Raw genomic sequence first — 22,245 nt, 5'->3', positions numbered from 1 at the left:
ATGGTATCTATCCAAGAAGACTGAAGGGACGGGCTTACAATACGCATTACATTATGCAAAGCGCAATCAAAACATTAACATATATATTTTTGTTTATTTCAACTGCAATATCCTGGAGTATTCACTAGCAATGCAACACCTGGTAACGATTAAACAGCCCGAATTAAGAGCAACTTTAATAGAAACAATGTTGCAACTTTTACCTAAAAAAGCGTATTTTTATCGTTTAACACAAATGTTTACTTTGTCCTTAAAAAATCTACTCCATACCCCTTGCCTTATCGCCTTACTAAAGACAATTACTTCTTTCCAAGAGAGGATCACTTAAAGACTTTCGCGATTTTATCCATAAATCTAAAACAAATGGATCCTAGATGGAACTCAATCACGACTTCAAATCATAAAAGAATATAATACCCTTCCATTGCACCATAGTAAAGTTTTTAGGAGTGTTTATATTAAACTAACTCTGATCTTCAGTGAGAGAAAAGCTTTTTATTGACTATTAAAAAACTGATTACAATATTCCTCTGACTACTAGAGTGTGTCTGGCTTCACTTAGACTCCTACAGGAAATCGTGGAGTCTAAACCCAATTTAAAAATAACAGCTCTGTCTAAAATACATGGATATATGGCTGTTTGCACACTTAACTTTGAATACAAGTAACATTTAAGTCACCTTTTGCAGGCTTCCTTAATGTAATCTATGTCATTGCACCTCAACGCCTGCAAGTGAAGTTATTTTTTAGGACCATGTAATCTGCAATGTCGATGGAACTTTTAATAATCGTTTATCACTTAGCACGAACAGAAAATCGATTGTTGAAGATCAACTACAATAATTAACATTGTAAGATTGCACACATTTACGTTAGTCAAATATAAATGGCGTTTTATCCGAAGGAATGCACTTGAAAAATTCCCGAGATGTTTGGTTGAGGAAAAGTTGTTTAACTCTCGGCTGGAAACCTGCTCTTGCAATTTACACTTAATTTAGTGGAAAGCGAGAGATGGATCGTTTAAACAACTTGTCATCATCAATTAACTCCATAGAGTGCGAGAAATACAAGGTGCTGGGAACTAGGTATTTGGTTTAAGTTCATTGTAAGACCAAGCACGGTTACGTGTCTGAAAAATGTTTGTAATATTTATCTAATATAGCATTCACTACTCCGTGCAATTCTAGAGTTTCTTTGTCGTGTTACCTTATCGCCTTACTGAGAACAGTGCCTTGAATATTTCTGTACCTTTTTGTTTTCAAGTGCATCCCATTTCTTCAGTTACAGATTTCTTGATTATACGCACACTACCGCGTCACAAAAGTCCTTTTTATAATCCGTAGGGGGAGGGGAGGCTAGTAATCATGAGAGATAACTCGAGAGTACCAAAATTTCACAAAGCCCCTTTCCCCCCTTCCGATAAAAAAAAAATGTCAAATTAAAGTTAAAACAAAAACCTAAAATAACACAAGTAACGCTTATTCACTCCTCTTTTTTAAATATTTTCATGCGCACCGAAGGTTAGTACTGCAAAGGATAGAAATAGTTACTGCTATGAAATTATATATGAATGAAATGTTCTTGTAATGATATATATTTCTGCGACTTGAGTTCTGGGAAAAGGATTTTTGTGTCTCAGCTTACAGCCTTTCAGTATAGAAACATAATAATTGATATTTGTGATATTAAAGACTGTAAGGTGGGGTCTATACCCCGACGCCAGTTTGTATTTTTTAAATTGTTTCGTAGAAAGTTTCTACTTCATCCGGTTGGAAGTTATAGCTTCCCGCGAGGAATGTTCGTACGAAGGTGCTCTGATAGCTGTACCCACTCGGGGGCCCGTAGGTGTGACCAAGGTTTGCGTTTGAAATTGTATTTGACGATGCGTTGTCAGATACGTAAATATCAGCACCACCCCCGAAAGTAGGTCCATAAGAGGAGCAGCTGTATGTGGAATAAAACCTTTGATAACTATATTGTCCAGTTTGAGTCAGTTTCACCGGCGCCCATCCTGGCTTGTTTACCAAAGAAAACAGGAAAGCTTTCGAATCATATCGATAACTACAACTGGAAACTATAAACAAGAAAATAAAGAAATTAAAAAAGAAAAAACTGTCACATGCTTCTGATGATTACTGCATGGAGTAAAGGTAAAGTTGCAAATATCAGGCCTAACTGGAACACACAGCGGGTCGGAGATTAACCTGATTTCTGTAACATGAAACAACTAGGAGTACAAAAAAGAAGAAGGAGGAGGAGGAAAAACAAAAGAAAAACAAGAACAGTGTAACGGAGGATAAAAACGAATGTAGTTGTGCTGAGATGCATGAACTGTATGAGAGACATCACGACGTGTCCCCTACCCTAAATTCCTACTAAAACACAAATAATTCTGTCAAACATGAAGTCATATGAAAACGAACAAAAAGGTCTGTCTTATATAAAGTACCCAAAATCAGGGCTGGGTGCATTTCTGGACATAAGTGTTGTGTTCCCACCAAAAAGTAATTGCCCAGAGTTTAGAAATGCCTAAAGATGACAACATTATCCCTCCCAAAACGTCCTCACAAACGACGGACAAAAATGGATAAAAGGACACACAATCACAGATAAAGACAACAAAATGGCTTACTCCATGATTCGCTGGCGTATCCTCCAAATATGTACTTGCCAACCTTGATAATGGTGACAGTAGGACCTTTGTCGTCACACAAAGAGTGAAACTTTTTGGCAGCCCAACCATCGCGCGACGCACGCCAACAGAGTTTCCAGTGATATCCGCTCCGCGCCACGGGTTTTAAAAAGTTGGTTACATTACGCGCCTGATAATAGTTCTGTCCCACTATTACAGAAACCTCTAGACCATTTGCGTTTACAACTGGAAAGAAACAGTTATCAAATGAAAATAGAAAAGACCAAGAAAATTCATCTAGGGTGCACGCGCTGATTCTGAGCAACCATGTTTATTTCATAAATTAACTTAAACGCTGCCAAACTTTGTGCCTATTCGTAAAATTCATCTGAGAACAATTTGTTTTCACATTTAATAGTTTATGCGACATAGTACTTCTATGGCCACAAGAATAGCCATTTTTTTCGGACTTTGGATATTTTTACCTTATTGTGAAAAGTTAAGTGTATAGTCGTTACTTTAACAGTTTTAGCGTTCCATAAATGGTTTTGATTATTTTGGGGTCAATTATTGGACAGGAAATATCACGAAATCCATAATGGCGGGAGTGAATAACCATTTAATAAATGAAAGTCCGTTGCACTTATGTGCGAAACATTGGCAGCTGCGAAAGGGCTTATGCTCTTAGCCATTGGAATTCTTATGATGCAGTATTAGGCCAATAGGAATTTTTGGGGGCTCGCCGGATAACTTGACCTCTAATCACTCGCAAAAGTTTCAAAACCTTTAAAATTACTGGGCACACATCATAACCTTCTCAAATTCCGTCTGACGCAGATGACCTACACCTTATCCTGGGATGGTAATAAAACTAAATCATCAGCGCGTTTCTGCTGATTCCATTTTAATGTAAGAAGTCTGCGCAACGACAACTCCAAATACGTACCAAAATGCTTATTTTCAGTCGGTCTAATCCGATAGATTTAGTAACAACTAGCCAAGCAATGTGTGCGATTACATTTATGCAACGCGCTTAACAATGGTCCCTCAGCCCCACCCCACCCCATCCAACTCAGGCGCCAACCCAAATCCACCCCCTAATAGGACCCCCTGACAGCTTAACAACAAAAATGACTACTGTAGCAATGAAGATTTAGTACTGTTATATTTTGTAATAGGAACAGCTTTAGGATAAACATCTAGGGCCAGTTATTTAAACAGAGTCTAACTTAGGTCGCGGCTTAAGACAATCAGTGGGCCTCCAAATCTGTTTATAGGCGGGTTTTTTTAAGTAGATAAATAGTTTCCTAGTCTGGGATGCAAGCCTTCTTGTTACCGTCAGCAACAGACAATGTCTAGATATGAATGTTGGCAACATTGAAAATGGCTTAGAAGGTGGTTTCTTTAAACACTGTCTAAACTGTCTTGTAATAACTGACCCCTTGTGTTTTTCTACCAGGTAAAACAAACAAGCAAAGCAACAAGACAAGTCATTCTTACCAGCACAGTTTTGTCGAATCCATCCACTCTTACATTGACAACTGTAATTTCCTGATCTTTCCGAACACGTTGCTCCATTTACACAAGGACTCGAAGAACATGCATTCGATTCTGCAAAGCAAGTTACAAAGTCTCGAATGTGTAAAATAACACAACCTTCAAGGAAATGTGTCCGGCAGATCGATAATGAATTAGCATGAGAAAACTCCAAACTAGCTGTAGCGGTAAGGGATTCTATTTCAACTTTCCAGATACATACAATTTTTGCCCATAAAATACGCTTCAATGGCTATTCAGTTTTAATAATGGAATATTCGTGCGGTCGAGACCATGGTTCTTCTCAAAATTTTTAAAAAAATTGTTCTTGTCATTCTTAATCTCAATTGTTATAGCACACACATACATTCAATATTCGAACTCCACACTCCCGAAGTAATTTTTCTTGGGCAAAATCCTTCATACTGACAAAATTCAGTTGTCTTGGTGATAGTGGTGTGATCACGGCTGCTATCATTTGAATTGCTCGAAGCTCACAGTTTTTCTTGAGCGTCGCTCTTGGAAAAATGTTCACTTCTCAGTAACAGATAATGCTCACGGAGAAATATTTTATGGGTTCATAGATTCCCGTCAAATAAACCAGGTTTTTTGTTTATTTAATTTAATATCAGTGTCTTACCATTACATCTCCTCCCCTTCCAGCCGTTCTTGCACAGGCAACTATACCTGCCCTCAGCAAAATTTGTACAGGTCGCTCCATTTGAGCACGGTTTCAAATCACAAGCGTTCCCTGCGGAGAATATACTAAAATGAATATCACAGAGCGACACAGCACAAGGCTGTGATACGTTCATGGTTATTCACCTGATAATGGGTCATTTGCCAAGTACAAGAGAAGATCTCATCCTCCGTCTCTTGCCAAGTACCAATATATTGCGCGGTAAAATTAGTCAGACATTGTCGAATATTTGTTTATTTCTTTATTTATTGTAAAATAATAATATACGGAAAATGAAATTTTACTTTTGAAGAATATTGACTGGCCAAATTAATTTAGCGGCGTAGCCATTTGCTTCCACTCCAGTTCTATTACATTAAAATTCTTCATGAAATGTCGGAATAATTCAATGAATTAGTGAAGACGTTGTCGTTGTTGTTACAGGAAGGTCTCGCTACCTTATTTTGGATGTTGTCTGTTACCAGTATAGTGTGTGTTAACAATGTCAAAGAAGATTCTTGTTCAAAAGTTTAGAGAAATTTGCTGTTTGTATGGAGTCAGGCTAAAACAAAACCAAGTTTTACTTGCATTGCATACTGCATTTACTTTCATATAAGTTTGTAACAGTTGAGCCCTTTACGAGGTTTCTTGCTTGATAGTTGAGTTGCAAGAAATTCCCTTCTGATAGTTTGACTTATCTGGCCCTCAGTTTCTTTTTCATTCCTTAAACAGGGAATGTTGAAAAATAATAGACAAATAGACAGTGTGTGAGAGTGATACAGAGATCCACTCACCTTCACAATATTGTCCAGCAATTCCCTTCAGACATTCACATTCAAACTTGCCATGTTCAAGATTTCTGCAGGTTCCTCCGTTCAAACATTGGACGCCGTCACACGGTTTTACGTCTGTTTCATCGTTGTGACGAGCAAACAAACAAACAGATATGTGAGTAAGCAGCAGTCATTTGTAGTAAAGATGAAGGAAATCTATTTTTGGCCTCAAGATCAAATGGAACACTCTTAGCGACGCTTCCTTTTAGTTCTCTGTTGATTGTTGTGGTTAGCCAGTAGTGTATGGCTTTCGCAGCAGTCATTTGTGGTAAAGCCGTGTAGTATATGCAAATCTATTTTGGGGTACGTGAAATCCTGTGTTGATTCAAGACCGGGACTGTTATATAACTCCTTCGAAGTAGTCATTAGAGGTAAAAAGTTGGGCAAATCTAGTTTTTGGTCCGTCAGATCGAGTGGAACACAGTTAGTGGCAACACTTCTTAATTCTCTTTTCATTTTAAAGGTGGGAACTGTTATATCGTTCGCAGCAGTCATTGGTGGTACAGATGCAGTAAAACTCCCTTTTTGTGTCGCATAAATTGCCTGTTGGATTATTTTTTTGAAAAGGCTGGGGCTGTTATCTCGTGTGCAGCGGACACTGGTGATAAATATTAAGTAAATCTTCTTTTGGGTCCGAGATCGAGTTGATCATTGGTAGTGATATTAACTCTTAATTCTCTTTTAATTTTTATGGCTAGTAGTGGGTCTTTGTTCGCAACATTCATGTACATCCTATGTTATTTGATGAAAGAGTTTTTCGGAGGAGGTAATTCATGGATGGCCCGATAAGAGATTGAAATCACAACATCCTGTAGAAACACGAAACGCATAAGATTTTGTCACTCGTAAATATTCGTGTTTGGCTGCATTCGTCTTTCTTCTACAAGTGCTATATTATTCTTACTTCTGCAAGTGTTGTCCTTCAGCTTGTCCCAGCCTTTTGGACATTCCTTGAGACATTCACCAGTGACAGCATTCATCACATAACGGCATGCATTGCAGTTCGTTGCTAAGGGTTTCTCACCGGAGCTTCCACGGCATCCTTCACAAAAATAAGAAAAATAAAACACCTTAAAATTATACGATTTTATATGATATGATTTTAAATTTGTCTGCCAAATGACGGTTAACTATTTGGATCTTATCTCAAAAATGCTGCAAAGAGCAAAAAATAATATGATCTCGAAAAAAAAAAGAATAGTGATAAATATAAGAAAAGGGGTAGACAAAGGAAAAAAGGAACATTTATATGCGGAATTAGTATATACCACACAAGTGAATAGTACTTTTCGCGCCCGCTGATTGGCTAAATCGGAGGTGATTAGCCAAGTACTATTCACCTCCGAGCAGCCGTAGAGAAGCAAGATGACTTCCCGTTTCGCCACGGTTACTTAAGAGGAAACTATTTCGATAAACGAGGAGGGCGCTAAAAAAATCGTAAATTGCAGCAAAGTTTGGTTTGATAGCATTAAATGGTAAGTTATTTAATCTTTTCAACCTCATATTCCAAGGCGAAAAATGAGAATACAATCCCTTGTTTACGAAAACTGCCGAGCACTAAAATTACAATGAAAGCAATGAAACATCTAATATTTTTCAGCATGGTTTCAACAACAAGACGAATTTCACAGAAAAATTGAAGAAATGGCACTGTAGGAACTAAACAAGTGTCTCCAAAAGTTTTATTTGTGTGCAAAAAAAGCGAGACGGAACTTTCTACAATTAAAGAAATCGCTTACCGGGAGGCGCGCGAGATTTAAAATTTCATACCATTTGTCGGTATATTGTCAGAAATAAAACACTTTTTTGGTCCGCTAGTTATTCAGCTTGTGTGGTATATACTAAAACAATTATTCACCTCAGTGTCGGTGAAAGTGATGGATATATCCATCACTATTCATCTCCACTTTGGTGAATAATTGTTAATTATTCCTCAGAAATACCTTCACTGTAAATCGGAATACAAAATGAATGTTTTCCTTCCTTTGGATGGTAATCAGTTGCTTATAATCCCCTCCCCTTCCTTACTTACTATAAATTAATTTCCTTTGGGGAATTTGGCCGTGCGTCACTGATCGACCGGGGAAGTAGTGAGGTGATCCTGATTGCAGAAAATAATTAGTAATCAAACTCGAATCAAAGTTCCTGTTAGGGCCAGCATTAGCTTAATCAAATGGGCCCAAGAGAACAAGCCCATTCCATTGACGAGATTTTCACCTAAACTGAAGTAACAAATTTACATACAGGGCCCGAGGAACTGGTCGAGGGTATGAATAGGGAAAAGGAAGAGAATTTTCCGGAAAATTCAAATACTCGTAAGTGAGGTATTAAGCCTCTTTTTAGATTAAGTCGAATAGAAAGCGCCTCTTGTTTTATGTTTATTGTTTTTTAATTTCTTACCTTGGGTTGGATCGCACAAAACGTGGCAGTGTTGAACGCACATGTTTGTCTGATTGTCAAGCACAGTGCCTCCTTTGCAGTTGGCTTTGGTCAGGTGACGCGAGATGATGTGTGCGTCAACTACCTCCAATGGCTCCTCTCCATTCCCAAATGAATAAAAACGGACAAATAATGGGTCATCTCTGTCGATCATTGTCAGGTACACGTCACCATTCTCAGTCGTCCCTTGAGTCTTCCCATACTCGATCACGGTGCTTTCCGAAGTCTCTTTTAGACAGACAAAGTAGGACTGATAGAGAATGTCAGCGCCCAAGCCAACTGCATTGACATCAATGGTGGAAACCATCAGCCTTTGAGACTGAAAGAAAATTAAAGTCAGTCGAGTAATTGTTGTAACTTTTGATTTCGCCTTCGAACCTAATGACGACAAACAAAATAAAGACGGACACAGTGTCCGCACAAATCCGCATTTCTCTACCAAATTAAAATTAAAATAAAGAACACATGTTCTCTTGTACTCTTAATAAATCTGAATAACTTAATTACTTCATGTAAAGGTGAATGAAGAACTCCCATCTATGTGGAAATCTTTTTACCTGCTACCTCTCAGTACCGTTTTATATAACTAATAAATTTTTCAACTAAACTTTAATGCTCACCTTAAATATCCCAACACCATATGGAGAAATTTGAACATAGTACCAGGTGTCCTTGTTGTTCGGAACTGCAGCAAATATGACAAATATAGTCCCTTTTGAAGATGCGCTAAAGTGAAGGCATTTTCCATCTTTGTTGCTGGGGTCGAAGCGTAACACGTTGGACCACTTCACGTTGCATGGGAGGTAGCCGATCACTTCCTTCAGTTGAAAGATATAGTCAGGTGGCCATTCCACGTGGGCGATCAACGACCCAATGAGATCTGTTGTCAAGCTTGGAAATGCCTCTTTGGAAACGTTGAAGTCTTCTTGCGCTAGTGTAAGAAATCCATTCTGTGCATTGTAAGTTAAAACCAATCCAAGTACGCAGATCTTGTTGTCTTTCCCGTTGCCAAGTTCACAGCCTGTTGTCAGGTCCATGTGATCACGACTGCCACCAATAAACCATTCCCCGTCGTAGAATCTTGCAAACTTGTCTGTGTGAGGATATATTGCCACTGGCCCATCAAATGTTCCTGATAGTCTTTTTCTTGTGTTAAAAATAACCAGAAAATGTGTTTCGTATTTGGTGATTTCATCCCAGCTTGGTTTGCGAGCTTGTACTTGGAACCTGTAGTTTTTAGTCTGGCATCCTGGTAATCCAGCAGGAAGGGTTATGTCGGATGTAGAAATAGGACCCTAATGATTGTGATAAAACAGCCCAATTTATTATTAAAAGATATATGTTTGATTAATATAGCACCTTTATAGTCTATCACCTTGATAACACTGGTCAAAGCTTGAGTCCACTTATAGTGTATTTTTCGCCATTAACTACCAGTTTCATGTAGCTTTGAGTGGTCTTACATTATTTCTATTACTATTTGCTCATTTAATCAACAACGGAGAAATACCGTTAACTGCCCTTGGTAACATATTTCTAAATACATTCAAGGTAATCAACATTGATTATCGTCGTGAGACAGGTGGGGGAGGCCGGAGGGCAGCTGGTGAGGTCATTTACCCGTGATCTGGGTGGAAGACACTTTTCCTTAGAAACTGGATCCTTGTTTTTATAAGCGCATACTAAACAAGATAAGCAAACATTGTTACTAGTAGTCCTAAGTGATGATTATTGAGCTCATTTTGGAACACGTAAAAAATATTGGCTTGTAAAAAAATTGACTCAGCTTGAATATACACTTACCTTACAGGCTGATAATGTAAAAGACTATATTTCACCTAAGTTCTATTCTCTAGTGCTAGGTTAGTTAGGCTATGATGATCGGACAAATTTGTGCCATTGGAATTATAGTTTTGCTTAAATGCATCTTGTTTTTATGTTGTTCTGTGGTACAGTTGAAACTTCAGAGGCAGACCTAGGATTCATTTAAAAAGGGCAGATCTCAGAGGTTCTGTTTCTCTCAGAATGTAGTCTCACTACTCGGAAATAGCATAAAATATAATCCATGAGGCTGCCCTAAATTAAGAGGAATGGATATCCTAAGTATTGATTCTCAACGATAGGCTTTTGCGTTTAAACAATACTTAGAACTGAAATGGCCCAGCACGACTCGCCAATTTTCCTTTCACCCAATTCTAATAAAGACGTATTTATTTTTTAAACTTCCTTTACCTCCTCCATGTAGACTCCAACTGCTCTTTCCAAGCCATTCCTTCTCCTTTCGATCAAAACAGTCAAATCATCACGGTCCTTGTATGGACAAAACTGCCGTACCATTGTTGCATTGACTTTGATCTCGTAGTAGTGTTGTTTGGTTTCTGGGTCTTCTTTCATTTCAGCGATGTGTGCCTCACAACCCCAATCTCGTTTCTCACTAGGAAAGAGTGACGAAGGATTGAACTTCAGCAGATCTATGATTGGCGCCACCATAAACTTAAAAGGCTTGGGATAGGTACGAATTGATCCCAACCACTGCGTCAGATCATACTTAATTGTGGGGGAGTTGAAATCCGTGATGATTGCAGCAATTTGCTGGTCTCCTCCTTCCACACTTATTGAGGTTGATGACGTTTTTTCTTGCGCTTTTGCGCTGCTCCCGCCGCTATTTTCATACTTGGCGTGAATACTTGCAAACAGACTTTTGTACCCGGCTTCCATGACTTGGCTAAACTCTTCTTTGCTTGAGACCTGGTTGGCGTCCATAGTCTTAAAAATCTGAAGCCGGCCGCCAAATTTTCCAGATTTTATGTAGTGTGTGCCCCAACGAAGAATGAAATTTTCTGTGAATTCAAAATATTGGTATCAACCTTAAGTAGTTTTTTTACGATTACCTTAACTACAACTTTTTAATTTTTTATCTCAAAACTATTCCAAATATTATTCATTATTTATTAAATGTATACCTTATTTAAAGTTTTCCTTGAACGTTTCCAGGGACCAGTGTTATGCGTAGTACTAGCGTGTTGATTGGGTTTAGTTTCCATGAAAACCATGTTTAATCGGCTTGCTTTGTGACCGTTTCGGTACATGTCGTTTTCTGCATTTTTTGTTTCCGCACTGTCAGTTTTCCTCTCCTCGTCTCTATAATTTGTCTTTGATCAGCAAAACCTCTCTGAAACGCTTGGTACGAAGGCTTTAACTATGTTTTTGATAGTCATATTTTCCCAAACGTTTAAAAAAACTACCTCACACGATGTATTATTCGTTGCGGTTTAAAATTATAGTATGGTTTGCCATAAGCTTTTTTATCGTTTATCTTACGATATAGCCACTTTCATATGAATTGCGATGTTTCTACCACTTACTTATGGTCTTCATCAAGCGATGAGTACGACTGGCTGTGTATCGCTATATGATAGACCATTGTTGGTTTTGTTTGGTGCGTTCTGACCCTTACCATGTAAAATGGGATTGGGGGTTTTCGATCCTCTACTGTTCTACCACAGACGACCATAATGTTAGACCTATGTCAAGAGTCTGTAACACCACTCAAGCAATGTCTGTTTTCAGGATAACTACGTAATAATACCACAAAAATTCTGAGGGAATGTTGATATTGGAAGGAATTTTGCATTACGACCTTTTTGGACTTGTTTATAAACACTGAGCTCAAAAGAGCTTCAAACCTTAACGTGACAGCTAAAAATCAGCTACAATCATGGCCAAAACTTTTGGGATGATTGCTTAGTTTTGCCGGCGGTGCCTTCACTGAAATTTGTGAGGCTAAGTTTGGGTAGTTTTATTCAAAGAGAAGATCATACTGTACGATGTTCCTCGAATTTTCAGTGCTCAGTTGTACAGTAAGCAAAGGAAAATGAAAGAAACAAAAAAAAAAACTTACGGAACTTCACTGAAGCGCCAGGAGCTAGATAGGATGTCGGCAAGTCCATGAACTCCTCAAGAAAGTTCACACTGAGATCGCCTGGTTTGACCTCGTCTAGATAGATTTCATACCTACAACCATCAAGAAAAATTCCATATTAATGAATTTTTGCTGCTGCTTCCTCCATCCATCGCATGCAGATAAAAAGTTTGAGAAGAGTCATTTTACTTGGTTTGGTAGGCTACAGTCATGGGGTTGCTTCCGTTTTTCTTATTATTCTCGTGTCACGGGTATGTGCACCAAAGCGCTTTGGTAAAAAGATATTGAAAACCAGTGGATCCTACGCAGAAAAAGAAGAAGAAGAAGGAAAAGAAAAAGAGAAAAAGACAACAACAAGAACAAAAAGGAAGCACACAAAAAAAATGAAGCTAAACTCTGCGGGTGTAAACAGGAGAAGTTATTTTCCTAGTTATAATAAGATGGTCACTTCCGATTACATTTATGTGATATGAAAAGAATTAGAAAGTGTTTTCACTCCCTGTTAGCAAAGGTCTCTCTTCGTCGGTCAGGGGAAATCGAAATAGGGACTTCTGCCGGTCCCTGGCGTTTTTCCCGTCGCCTATGCGTGGAGTAACCTTGACAGCAAATTTACAAATCCCTTGCGTGAGTCAGTTTCAGACACCCCGGAGGCAATTTGCGACGGTCGATGTTATGGTTAAGTTGCAAGTTTTGATTCTCCTCCTCTCACAAGATGCTCTTTGGTCCCCTATCAATGAGTCGAGAGGAGAAACAACGGGTACTATGGAATTTGGGAGAAGTTTCGGCTGGAAGTAGAACACTCGGCAGCAATACGAACTGCAAGATGGTAAATCAGTGACTTCCCGTATCACGCTGGCAAACAAGCAGATGTATCATGAGCACTTATAGGAAAGAGAATATCGCTTTCTTTTGTAAACAAGTCACTGTAATTATTTAACTGAGATAACGACGATTTTAGTAGATTTTTAAAGAGAGAACTCGGCATGGCCAACGCCATTATCAAAACAGCGAAGGTTTACAAAACAACACCAATCAGCGAAATGAGCAATACAAATATTAAAAAAGAAATAAACAGTTTGGGAAACAGGTTTGGTTTGTCCACGGTTGTCGTCGAAGGTTTATGAAAGGAAGCGTGAATGACCGACAAAATTTTTCTCTCTCTCGATTTTGTCTTGGTCGAAGAAGAGAGACAATTGCTAGCAAGGAAGTGTAGTCTTCAACCATAACTTAACGTCGATGTGTTTTACCTACCTGTCAATGTCAATGGAAAGGAGCGACATATATTTCTCTGATCCACTAAGTGAAGAACGTCCCCAGGCCTTTTTAACCCCGGCATAAAAACCAAAGGCAGTTCCAGCAATCCCTGCTTGTTCTTGAAGATACGTTTGATATTCTTGTCGACTGTAAAAGCTGTGCATTGAAGTACTGGTATCATACACTCCGTGTACATTCATGGTGTCAGGCACGTCATCGCCATCATACCTGAATGAATTAAACTCCGGCATGAGATGTCAAGAATTGTAGCGGTGACGTTTCTTCGGAGCCCGGAGAAAGAAATTACGGCAGATTTGACTGCAGTGTGAACACCTGGATTGCTATGACTCACCCGTGTTAGACAATGGTGAATGAATGTGCCCATTAAAAAGCTCTTACTTTCTGAAAAACCACATTTTCTGACAAAGTTGGAGCAAATCATGACAGGCGAGCAAGTCATCAGTGATGGGCGATTCTTGTCACGCAAGTCAAGTTCAGCGAATCACGTCACGTAAATCATGCCGGGCGATTGATATAACAGGAGATTTACTGAGGTAAACTATATAGTCCTCAAGCCTACGCCAGCACTTTTCTATTTCAGGATTTCGGTTAGATGTGCATTCAGTTTATGATTTTCTTCACAACTCTTTTATCGTAGGTGGACCGAATGTGTAATCACAGCCAGCGAATCAGGCTTTAACACAAAGAAAGAAGTCTATAAATTGCAGTGAAATCATCTGCAAACTTAAACAATCTCTTGTCTTAAAATACACGGTATCTTGTCCTAATCTACACTTCATTTCTTTTGATGCCGAAATAAGGTAATATTTTGCTCCTTTCCAAGAACTCGGATATGTCAGACCCTGTCCGATACACTTGAAAATTAAACCACGATGAATTAAACTGTAATTCACTTTTACAAGTAAAGGTTCTCAAGACGCCTTAGAGCCTCAAGTTTTAACTTAAGGCCCCGATAGTCTAACAGAATAAGATTAAAGAACTTACGAAGCTTTTCCTGCACAAACTCTTTGGATAATGCTCATCTTTCTTGATTCTGGGCTGTAGTCACTGCGGCCGTCAAATCCAACCCCGATGAATGCAGCACCATCAATAAGATCCTTGTTATGTAGAACGAAATTATGATTAGTCGCTAAATAAGGATTTTAACGCATATCTCGATAAAAAGTTTGCGTTCTCTTAGATTTTAGTTTGGTTATTGGTTCAAAAAGCTGACGCCACGTTAAACTCCTCTCACGAGTTTTCCAGTGCACGACGTCATTTACTTGTGCTTGCTTCGAGATGTGATTGGTTCATTGAGTTGCTTAGAGCTGTCTCATATCGCTATTCAAATAGAAAATCAAAATTGTACTATTTAACATTCTAGAATCTGAAGTCTTGTATGACAAAAGTCAAATCAAAAGTCTAGTAACAAAAGTCAAATCACAACTGTCTTAGTTGTATACTACTGTTTTGTCATTCCTTTCCTTTCTACCCTATTTCATGTTTTCTTTTCTTCATGTTTTCTTTTCTTTTCTCCTGTGTTGCCTTTAAAGAAGCTCAAAAAATTCCTCATTATTTTTGTCCTCCCAAAAACCTTTCCTTGTTCTTGTATCTTTCATATTATAGCTCAGTCTGCCTTCTCACTTAGTAGTTAAAGTCATTCTTTCTTTTTGTCATCCTGGCCCGCGTGGATTAGCTTTGCTACCAGCGGCGCCAAGAAATTGTACATGTAAATTTATACAAACACCTAATAAAGTTCATCATTTCAGCCCAAGTATTTATAGAGAGGTTTTCAATTAAGTGTCGGGCTGTTACAGTTTCTACTCAAGCTTAGAAATATTTCAAGGTTCACTTACAAGACATTTGGCAGACATTCGCTTGGCTGCATAACATGGATCGCCTCTCTGATAGTTTCTTCCATAACATCCGTTCATCATCACGCCCCCTACTCCCATGGGATACGTAAATGGTTGCATCCCACTGTTCTTCTTTTCTTCTTTACCGCTATTAGTGTATTCCGCGTCAATGTGTACTCCAGGCGGAACAAACATGGTCTCTGTTTTCCATCCCTTGTTCGGTTCTATGTTCAACTTCAACTGAAAATAGATGTTTTGATGGTAAACGAAAGCTCCATTTAAAGAGATACTGTCACGACGATTTTGCTGTATTTAGTCAAAACAGCTCAACATTTGACAGAGAACCTATTTCGTCAGATGAAATTGTTGTTAGAGCACGGGGAGAAAATACTAAGGAATTTTTCCGAGAAACAGCAAACTATAATGTTTTTTAGCGACTTCTCTACCGATACGCGGGAAGAACATTTTTCATCCTAGCCATTCGCAGCCAAAGATAATTAATACTAGTTTCTGTGCACTGGTAGAGTTATTGCTAAATCAACTAAATCATTATGTTGACAATTCCATCAATTCAATTATAAGTTTTGACTATTAAAAGTGACACGAAAAATAGGCGACACTGCCCCTTTAACAATAGGTGCCCTTTACAAGTAATGGCGAGAGTCGAACCTATCACCTTCCGATTGCTAGTTGGGATGCTCTACCACTGAGCTACAGGAGACAAATGGGAGCTGGGCCATTTAACCAGTTTGATTTTGGGAGAACTTGGATTTTCCTTTTCTGCGTTTGGTATGATTCATCTATCATAGTACCTTTTTGTTGACAAATTCCTCTGCTTTTTTCTGTTGTTCCTCTATGATCTGTAACTGTTTCTGGACAGCTTCTTTTGCCAAGTCCTTTATTATGTCTGTCCCCACTTCTGCTACAGCGGCTGGCAAAACACGTTTCTATGAAGGAAAAAATAACTCCTTTGGTAAAATTTAGTTTGGCGTTTCCCATGCTTCCTTAGGTAAAAATAACTTCTCTTTAATTGTTTATAGCAGTTGGTGGTTGTCGGTAGTTGTTACATGCAATTTATAATTGTCGGTGGTCATTTCTAGCAATGAGTAGTAGTTGCTATCTGTTGATAGTTCTCAGTAATTGTCACAAACTTTCTTCTGACTCTCAGTAGCTGTTACTAGGAGTTGATAATGGTCAGCAGTTGTTATATAAGCTTTTTATAGTTTTCACTAGTTATTATCCCAGTTGTTAATAATAATTAAAATACTTGTTAACAATGTTTCATTAGTTGGTATCATAAGTTGGTTGCTGTCAGTAAGTAGCGGTTACTGGCGAAATGGTTGTCTCCAGTTGATGTTACTGCTGTTGATTGTTACCTGCTATTGTTACTAGCTGATGGTATTTGTAGCTGTCAGAAGTTGTTACTAGCTGACGGTAGTTTTCAATGGTTGTTATTAGCTCTTAATAATTGTTGTTTGCTGTTGATTGAGCACTGTGAGTGGGTGTTGGTTGATGCTGTTACAATATAGTTAGTTGCAATAATCTTTGAGACACTGTTACGCACATGCGCAGTTTCTTGCTCTGCGATCAGTTACTGTCTCTAGCCCCCCCCCCCCCCCCCCCGTTTCCTTATCCCTCACCCCATTCCTGCCTACTATGTTGCCTTGCTACCCAGTTCACTTCAAAAGATAGGGTGGCAATGCTGAATGGGGGATGGGTCCTTACAAGAAATGTTGCCTCGTACTCGGTGACTTGGGCCAATATTTACTATCGAGAGGTTGCTTTTTGGCAATCTAGTTTTTAGTGTCTAAGAGTAGTTGTTAGTCGCAGTTTCAGCAACTACTTCCAATCTGTTTAGTAGTTGTTGCTAGCTGTTGGTAGTTTTTCACTCGCGTACAGAAGCACGTGGAAGGTGCGTAACGAGTTGCTAGGTAAAATTGGAGAGAGAGGTTGGATCGATTTGTAGGATTTAAGTTTGTGACATGGAACTTTAAAACAATCCACAATATAACTGAATAAATGCTCATTTATTCAATTTTGTTAATATATAACTCAGACCTGTTGTTTACCTGGTAATTGTGAACATTTTTTTGGGCAGATGATTCCCTCTCTCGTTCGGTAATTACGTCACTGGGTTGATCCTGGGTTTTCACTGCAGCTTCCTTACTTTCTCGAGAGTTTTGGGTCAAGTTGCGGCCTATATTTAAAATTAACACGATTAGTATTTTTTACTGAAAGCGGGTTCAAATCAGAGATAAATAAGTAAGATTCGGCCACAACCAGCCAGCATGTTCGTTTCCTCCTTACAGAGGTGTCCCCCTTACAGATAATTTACATTGAAAAAAAAAATGAAATGAAACAAGTTAAACATTTTTCTTTTTAATAAACAAATAACTATACAGTTATATAGTCGATATATAGAAGGCGACTGGTACACAAGCACTGCATTTTCCACAAAGTAAATACGATTTGACTAATAACACTTCTAAGGTGCAGAAAATATTTAGACTTTCCGGGGAGGAGACAGAATTATCCAAAGCTACAAGGCTTCCCCTGTTCAGAGGACAGGGATCACAGTTTTGCGATCGTCAGAGGACATGATGTACTTGCCTAAAACGGGGCGCAAATACTGGGAAGACAGCAACTATACGTGCCGTTTCAGTTAACATTCTGCGCACTTTCAAGCAGAATGTCTAACGGATGATAACGCATACAAAAACCGTTATTTCGCTTGTCCTTAAACAGCTTTTAGAAAAACTTTTCTGTTCTGCGCACGAATATACGCGCAGCTTAAAACGGCCATGAGTTTTGTCGGTAATACTATCTTTGGTCAATTAGCGTTTCACTTGTTTGTGCTGAGCAACACATTTCCTCTTGCTTTCGGATTTCGAACCAGTTGTCAATCTCCTTGTTTCCTTTGTAGAACATGCTTTTCATATCTCGTGGAGTAAATCAGACATCGTGCACAAACACAACACTGGTTTTAATCAAACGTGACGGTTCGATGCAACGAGGTGCGCACATGGCATGCGTGCGCTTATAGTGCCAACAAAACCGCAGGCCAACATGTGCGGCATAGCAATGCCTTGCTCTTATTAATGCTCGTGAACATTCCATTCTTGAATTGTTTAATGTATTCAACAGTTAGAACGAGTAGGACTTATGCAAAACTTATACACATTTCCGAACGCAAGGCTAAACTGTTATATTTTTGTAAGAATGTCTAATTTTAGGGTTGAGGCTGAACTTTCTTACTTTTTTTACGAATGGAGTGGCTGAAAACGTTCTTAAGTTATCTGTTATAGTATTTTAATAAATAAGTACTTGCGTGAACGGCAACCCATCAAAGGTAGATAAACCCGTTTTCATATTTAATTTTTATCTAAAAAATAGATTTCATTAAGAACTCTTCCATCAACTTCTCTTGGCAAGTAGGTAACGAATATGATATGCGAATGGAAAAAATTAAATTTTCTTAAAATTTTGTGATTCGAACTTTTCGCACCTCGGGCTGTGCTCGAAGATCGTGGATTTTGCAAGACTTGCAGCTGTTCGTTCTGGAGAATACAGATCATTCAAAACCTCCTAATCTGCTAGTTATAAACGATGACCCTTCACGTTCACAATGTGAGGAATTGCAATCATAAGCTTTAATTAAAGTAATAAATTTGAGGGCAAAAGTGGATCTTACTCACAGGCTCTTCTACATATCAATGGATAGTTCCATCCATCGCCTACGACAATCTGTTAAAACGTTTAGCCGTAATCCAGTTTCTGTTCCGCAAGTGAGAGGTGAAAGTTGTGAAATTCGACTAACACAGGGCACCATATTTCCATCGAACATGTCATCAACAAATGCTAGCAACAAACCAAGAAATGAAATAACTATCGCTTTGAAATTTCTCCACGAAGGAAGATTAAACATTTCTTACTAATTTGCTTGTAAAAAAAACTCAAATTTCTGCGAGGCTGATCGGATTGCGTAGAAAACTTAAAACGACAGCGACATGATAGAGACCAAACCGAGAATCAACAGAATGTGGCAACCGTGGACAGCTGTTTCGAGCTAGTTGGCTCTCGTCAGCACGGTGTAGCACAGCAAAAGGTAAAACAACCAACGCAAGTCGAGTTGTCTACCAAAACGCTGTCATGTAACGAGATAAGTCCATCACTGACATTGAAGCGAATTCACTGTCCACCCGAGTTTTTTAGGTCGCTGACCTGTTCGTTTATTGACTCAAAAAAATAATAATAAATAAAAACAAGATGGTAGACCGCGGTGGACAGACGTGTTTTCGCGCGAAATAAAGCTTGCTCTTTATACATACCTGCCAGTTTCAATTGCCAAGGGTACTTTGTAGCGGAGCAACAGTTGGCCAAAAAGACCACCAACAGTATCAAACAAGCAGTTTTCATGTCGCAGACTTGAGAGATTAATGCAAGATATCTAGTAAAAAAAAGAACGTTTATGTGAAAGACAAATTTAACAAGAAATGATCCAAAATGATTCGTTTACAAGATCAGGTGCACACTTATTCCAAAAGAGTAGAAGTTGTGCAGCGTTTTAATATGTGTCGTGAAGTTGTTGGGGGAAAAAGTCTCCTTACACTTTATTTGAAACCAGAAGGCAGCAACCACCCGAAATAAGATTGTAAAAGGCTGCTGCATACTGATAAATGCGAAAACAACGAGGCTCCATTAATTAGGATTTTCACGGACACTTATTCTTTACATATATACATTCCTTGAGGCAAAAGAACCAAAAGTAATGCAAAAGGGCCTCATTTTGCAGTAAAAGCAATTAAAACTATTATTTACCTTGAGGCATCGTTGACTGTTGCAGATTTCTTGACAATCCCTACAAAACTGTAATGACAACTGCAAAAATTTTTTCAAGGCAGGTTTGTTTAAATAACGTCCAAGACAATTAAATGAGACATCAGTTCTCGTGCGTGACCGTTTATGTGGAACAGGAAACGGATATGATTTTAACCCAAAGAGGGACTTTGTAATACCGGAGCACCAAAATTTGTACAGTGGAGCCTAGAACCTAGAGTCCAAAGCCTTTCTCGACTGATAACCTGGATAAAAATGTGATTGAGGCTAAAAAGGACATTGGAGTAAAGCTATATAGCTCCATACTCTTGATGTTCCCAGATGGGAGCCCTGGAGCCTTGCAATTTTAGACCAGAGCCCTGGAGCAGTGAACCTCCTTGCAACCTTGAAGAACAGGAAACGGACGGACGAAAGGAAAGGGAAATCTCCGGCTAACAAGATCTTTTAAAAAATGCAGATTCACGGAGTGTATCAGCAACAGAGATCGGGAGGACGAAAGGAAACGGAACTCCCTAACAAGGTTTGAAAATAATTCTCAGATTTAATCACCAACAGAAAAAGGAAACGGAAATATCTAACAAGGTTGAAAAAATGCAAATCCTCAGATTTTATCTTTAAAAAAGAACGGACAGACGAAGGGAAACGGAAATCTCTAACAAGGCTTAAAAGATGTAAATTCATGGATTTTTATCAAAAAACAGGAGGAGGGCGGACGAAATGAAACGGAAAGTATTAACCAAGTGGTTGTGAAGCCGTGACAATTTTACCTTTCGGCATAAATGGAACTTTAAGGACAAGGGAAAATTGAATGACAACTTCTTAGTACTAAAGGACGTGTTCCTTAGCTCAAACAACCATGCATCATCAGTTTGATAATGACTGTTACATTAAGTTGAATTTGAATTTATAATAAGGCTTATTAGAGAGATAAGAAATTATAATATAAATGACATGAAAACAAAGAAATATAACAAATTAAATATTCAAATGCAAAATTCAGTGAAAAAGAGAAAATTAAATAGTGACACGTTGGATATCACGTCTCTTTGGTTGGAACTGAAAATTAGTAGGAGAAGTGGCTATGAATGTCACCGTAGAATCAGCGGAGCATGCAAATGTTTCAAAGACGTGTGAGAGGCCTTGGCCCTCTCGTAAATACATGCTCTCATAACTGACCCTGCGGCAACTAAATCTCAATTTCAATCAAATAGGCTTTACATTTTATCCCTTGCTAAAAATGCTCTTTAAACTAAGAAATCTGGCATGTAAATTTAATTTCCTCTTGTGAATTCTCTCTTTAAACCAAGAAATCCAGCATCATGTAAATTTAATTAGCTTTTGTTATTTGTTAATCATTAATTATGGCCCTCTCCACGCTTTCTGACGCCTTCATGCGTTGGTCAACATTCCATAATGGATTTTGGCCGGCTTTGAACCTCTAACTCCATTTAAAATTAACGGACTTTCAAAAGTTAAAATTATTTTTATTTGTATCTGTAAATTTTGATTAAGAGTGTTTGCATGTTTCCATTTGTTGTTTCCTGAGTACGTTCTCCATATTTTACGAAGATAATTTTACTACAAGTACCTTTTGAAAGACATATTCGTGTTCAAAATTTAACAAGTAACAAATCCGAATGGTGTTTAGCACAGAGGCCCGGAAAGTTGGCTAAACTCCCATTGGCACGCAGAAAACGCGTGACAATGTCTACTAGAGAGAAGTTCTGCGCTCACGTAATTGCTTTGGCTAAGCAACAGGAAACGGACTTAAAGTGCCTATGAAGTAAAAATTTTTTTTGCGTTTTTTTAAAGTTTACCATGTCTTAGTTACGAAATTATAAAAGAAATGCGGTAGAAAAAACAATAAGGTGCTTTTTTAGTCGTACAAAGTAGCCCAAAATGACAAAAATAGTGTCCCTGGGACTGGGAACTAGTTTAGCGGTTGATGACGTAGCAAATGCCTCAGAGATTTGTTTACAACACATCTCGCCTTGTTAATACACGGAATCACCTGATACTTTTATCGCGAAAATTTCGTGTTCAAGGTTTCTCCCCAAAAAAATGTCGGACAATAACGAAGTAATGTCCTTTACCGAAACTTTTCCAACGGATATCTGAAAGAGTCAAGCGATTCAGGCAAAATGTAAGTTGCTGCAATCGTTCCGATGTGGATCATACTGGCGTCGAACAGCTCAAGAATATAAGACGAGGACGAAGATCAAGATGGCCTTACCGCTACCGTTCTGCGCGCTCGATTC

General features: G+C 38.5%; 1 protein-coding gene across 1 annotated transcript; it reads right to left on the bottom strand.

The window, feature by feature from the left end:
* Window positions 1–1,439: 1,439 nt before the first annotated feature.
* Window positions 1,440–21,589, bottom strand: LOC146453600 (uncharacterized). The gene is made up of 18 exons (XM_085096501.1): window positions 21,576–21,589; window positions 19,970–20,029; window positions 19,480–19,598; window positions 17,221–17,348; window positions 15,964–16,098; window positions 15,152–15,391; window positions 14,301–14,413; window positions 13,293–13,523; window positions 12,021–12,133; window positions 10,352–10,959; window positions 8,740–9,414; window positions 8,081–8,438; window positions 6,585–6,722; window positions 5,642–5,755; window positions 4,809–4,919; window positions 4,133–4,243; window positions 2,633–2,878; window positions 1,440–2,074 (listed from the first exon to the last, which is right to left on the bottom strand). Exons 1-18 carry the CDS (start codon window positions 21,587–21,589, stop codon window positions 1,734–1,736), a joined length of 3,855 nt encoding a protein of 1,284 aa, XP_084952627.1. The 3' UTR covers window positions 1,440–1,733.
* Between the last annotated feature and the right edge of the window lie 656 nt (window positions 21,590–22,245).

This window comes from Pavona decussata, unplaced genomic scaffold, assembly GCF_977016875.1.
Source record: "Pavona decussata unplaced genomic scaffold, jaPavDecu1.1 SCAFFOLD_329, whole genome shotgun sequence".
In the NCBI taxonomy this organism is placed as follows: Eukaryota; Metazoa; Cnidaria; class Anthozoa; order Scleractinia; family Agariciidae; genus Pavona; species Pavona decussata.
This window is presented reverse-complemented; position numbering and strand designations above follow the sequence as displayed.

Coding starts and splice junctions, on each gene's coding strand:
- LOC146453600 (XM_085096501.1), bottom strand. Junction 19,599..19,969: donor ACAGTCAACGATGCCTCAAG/GTAAATAATAGT, acceptor TTTTTTTACTAG/ATATCTTGCATTAATCTCTC. Junction 2,879..4,132: donor GATTCGACAAAACTGTGCTG/GTAAGAATGACT, acceptor GTTTCTTTCCAG/TTGTAAACGCAAATGGTCTA.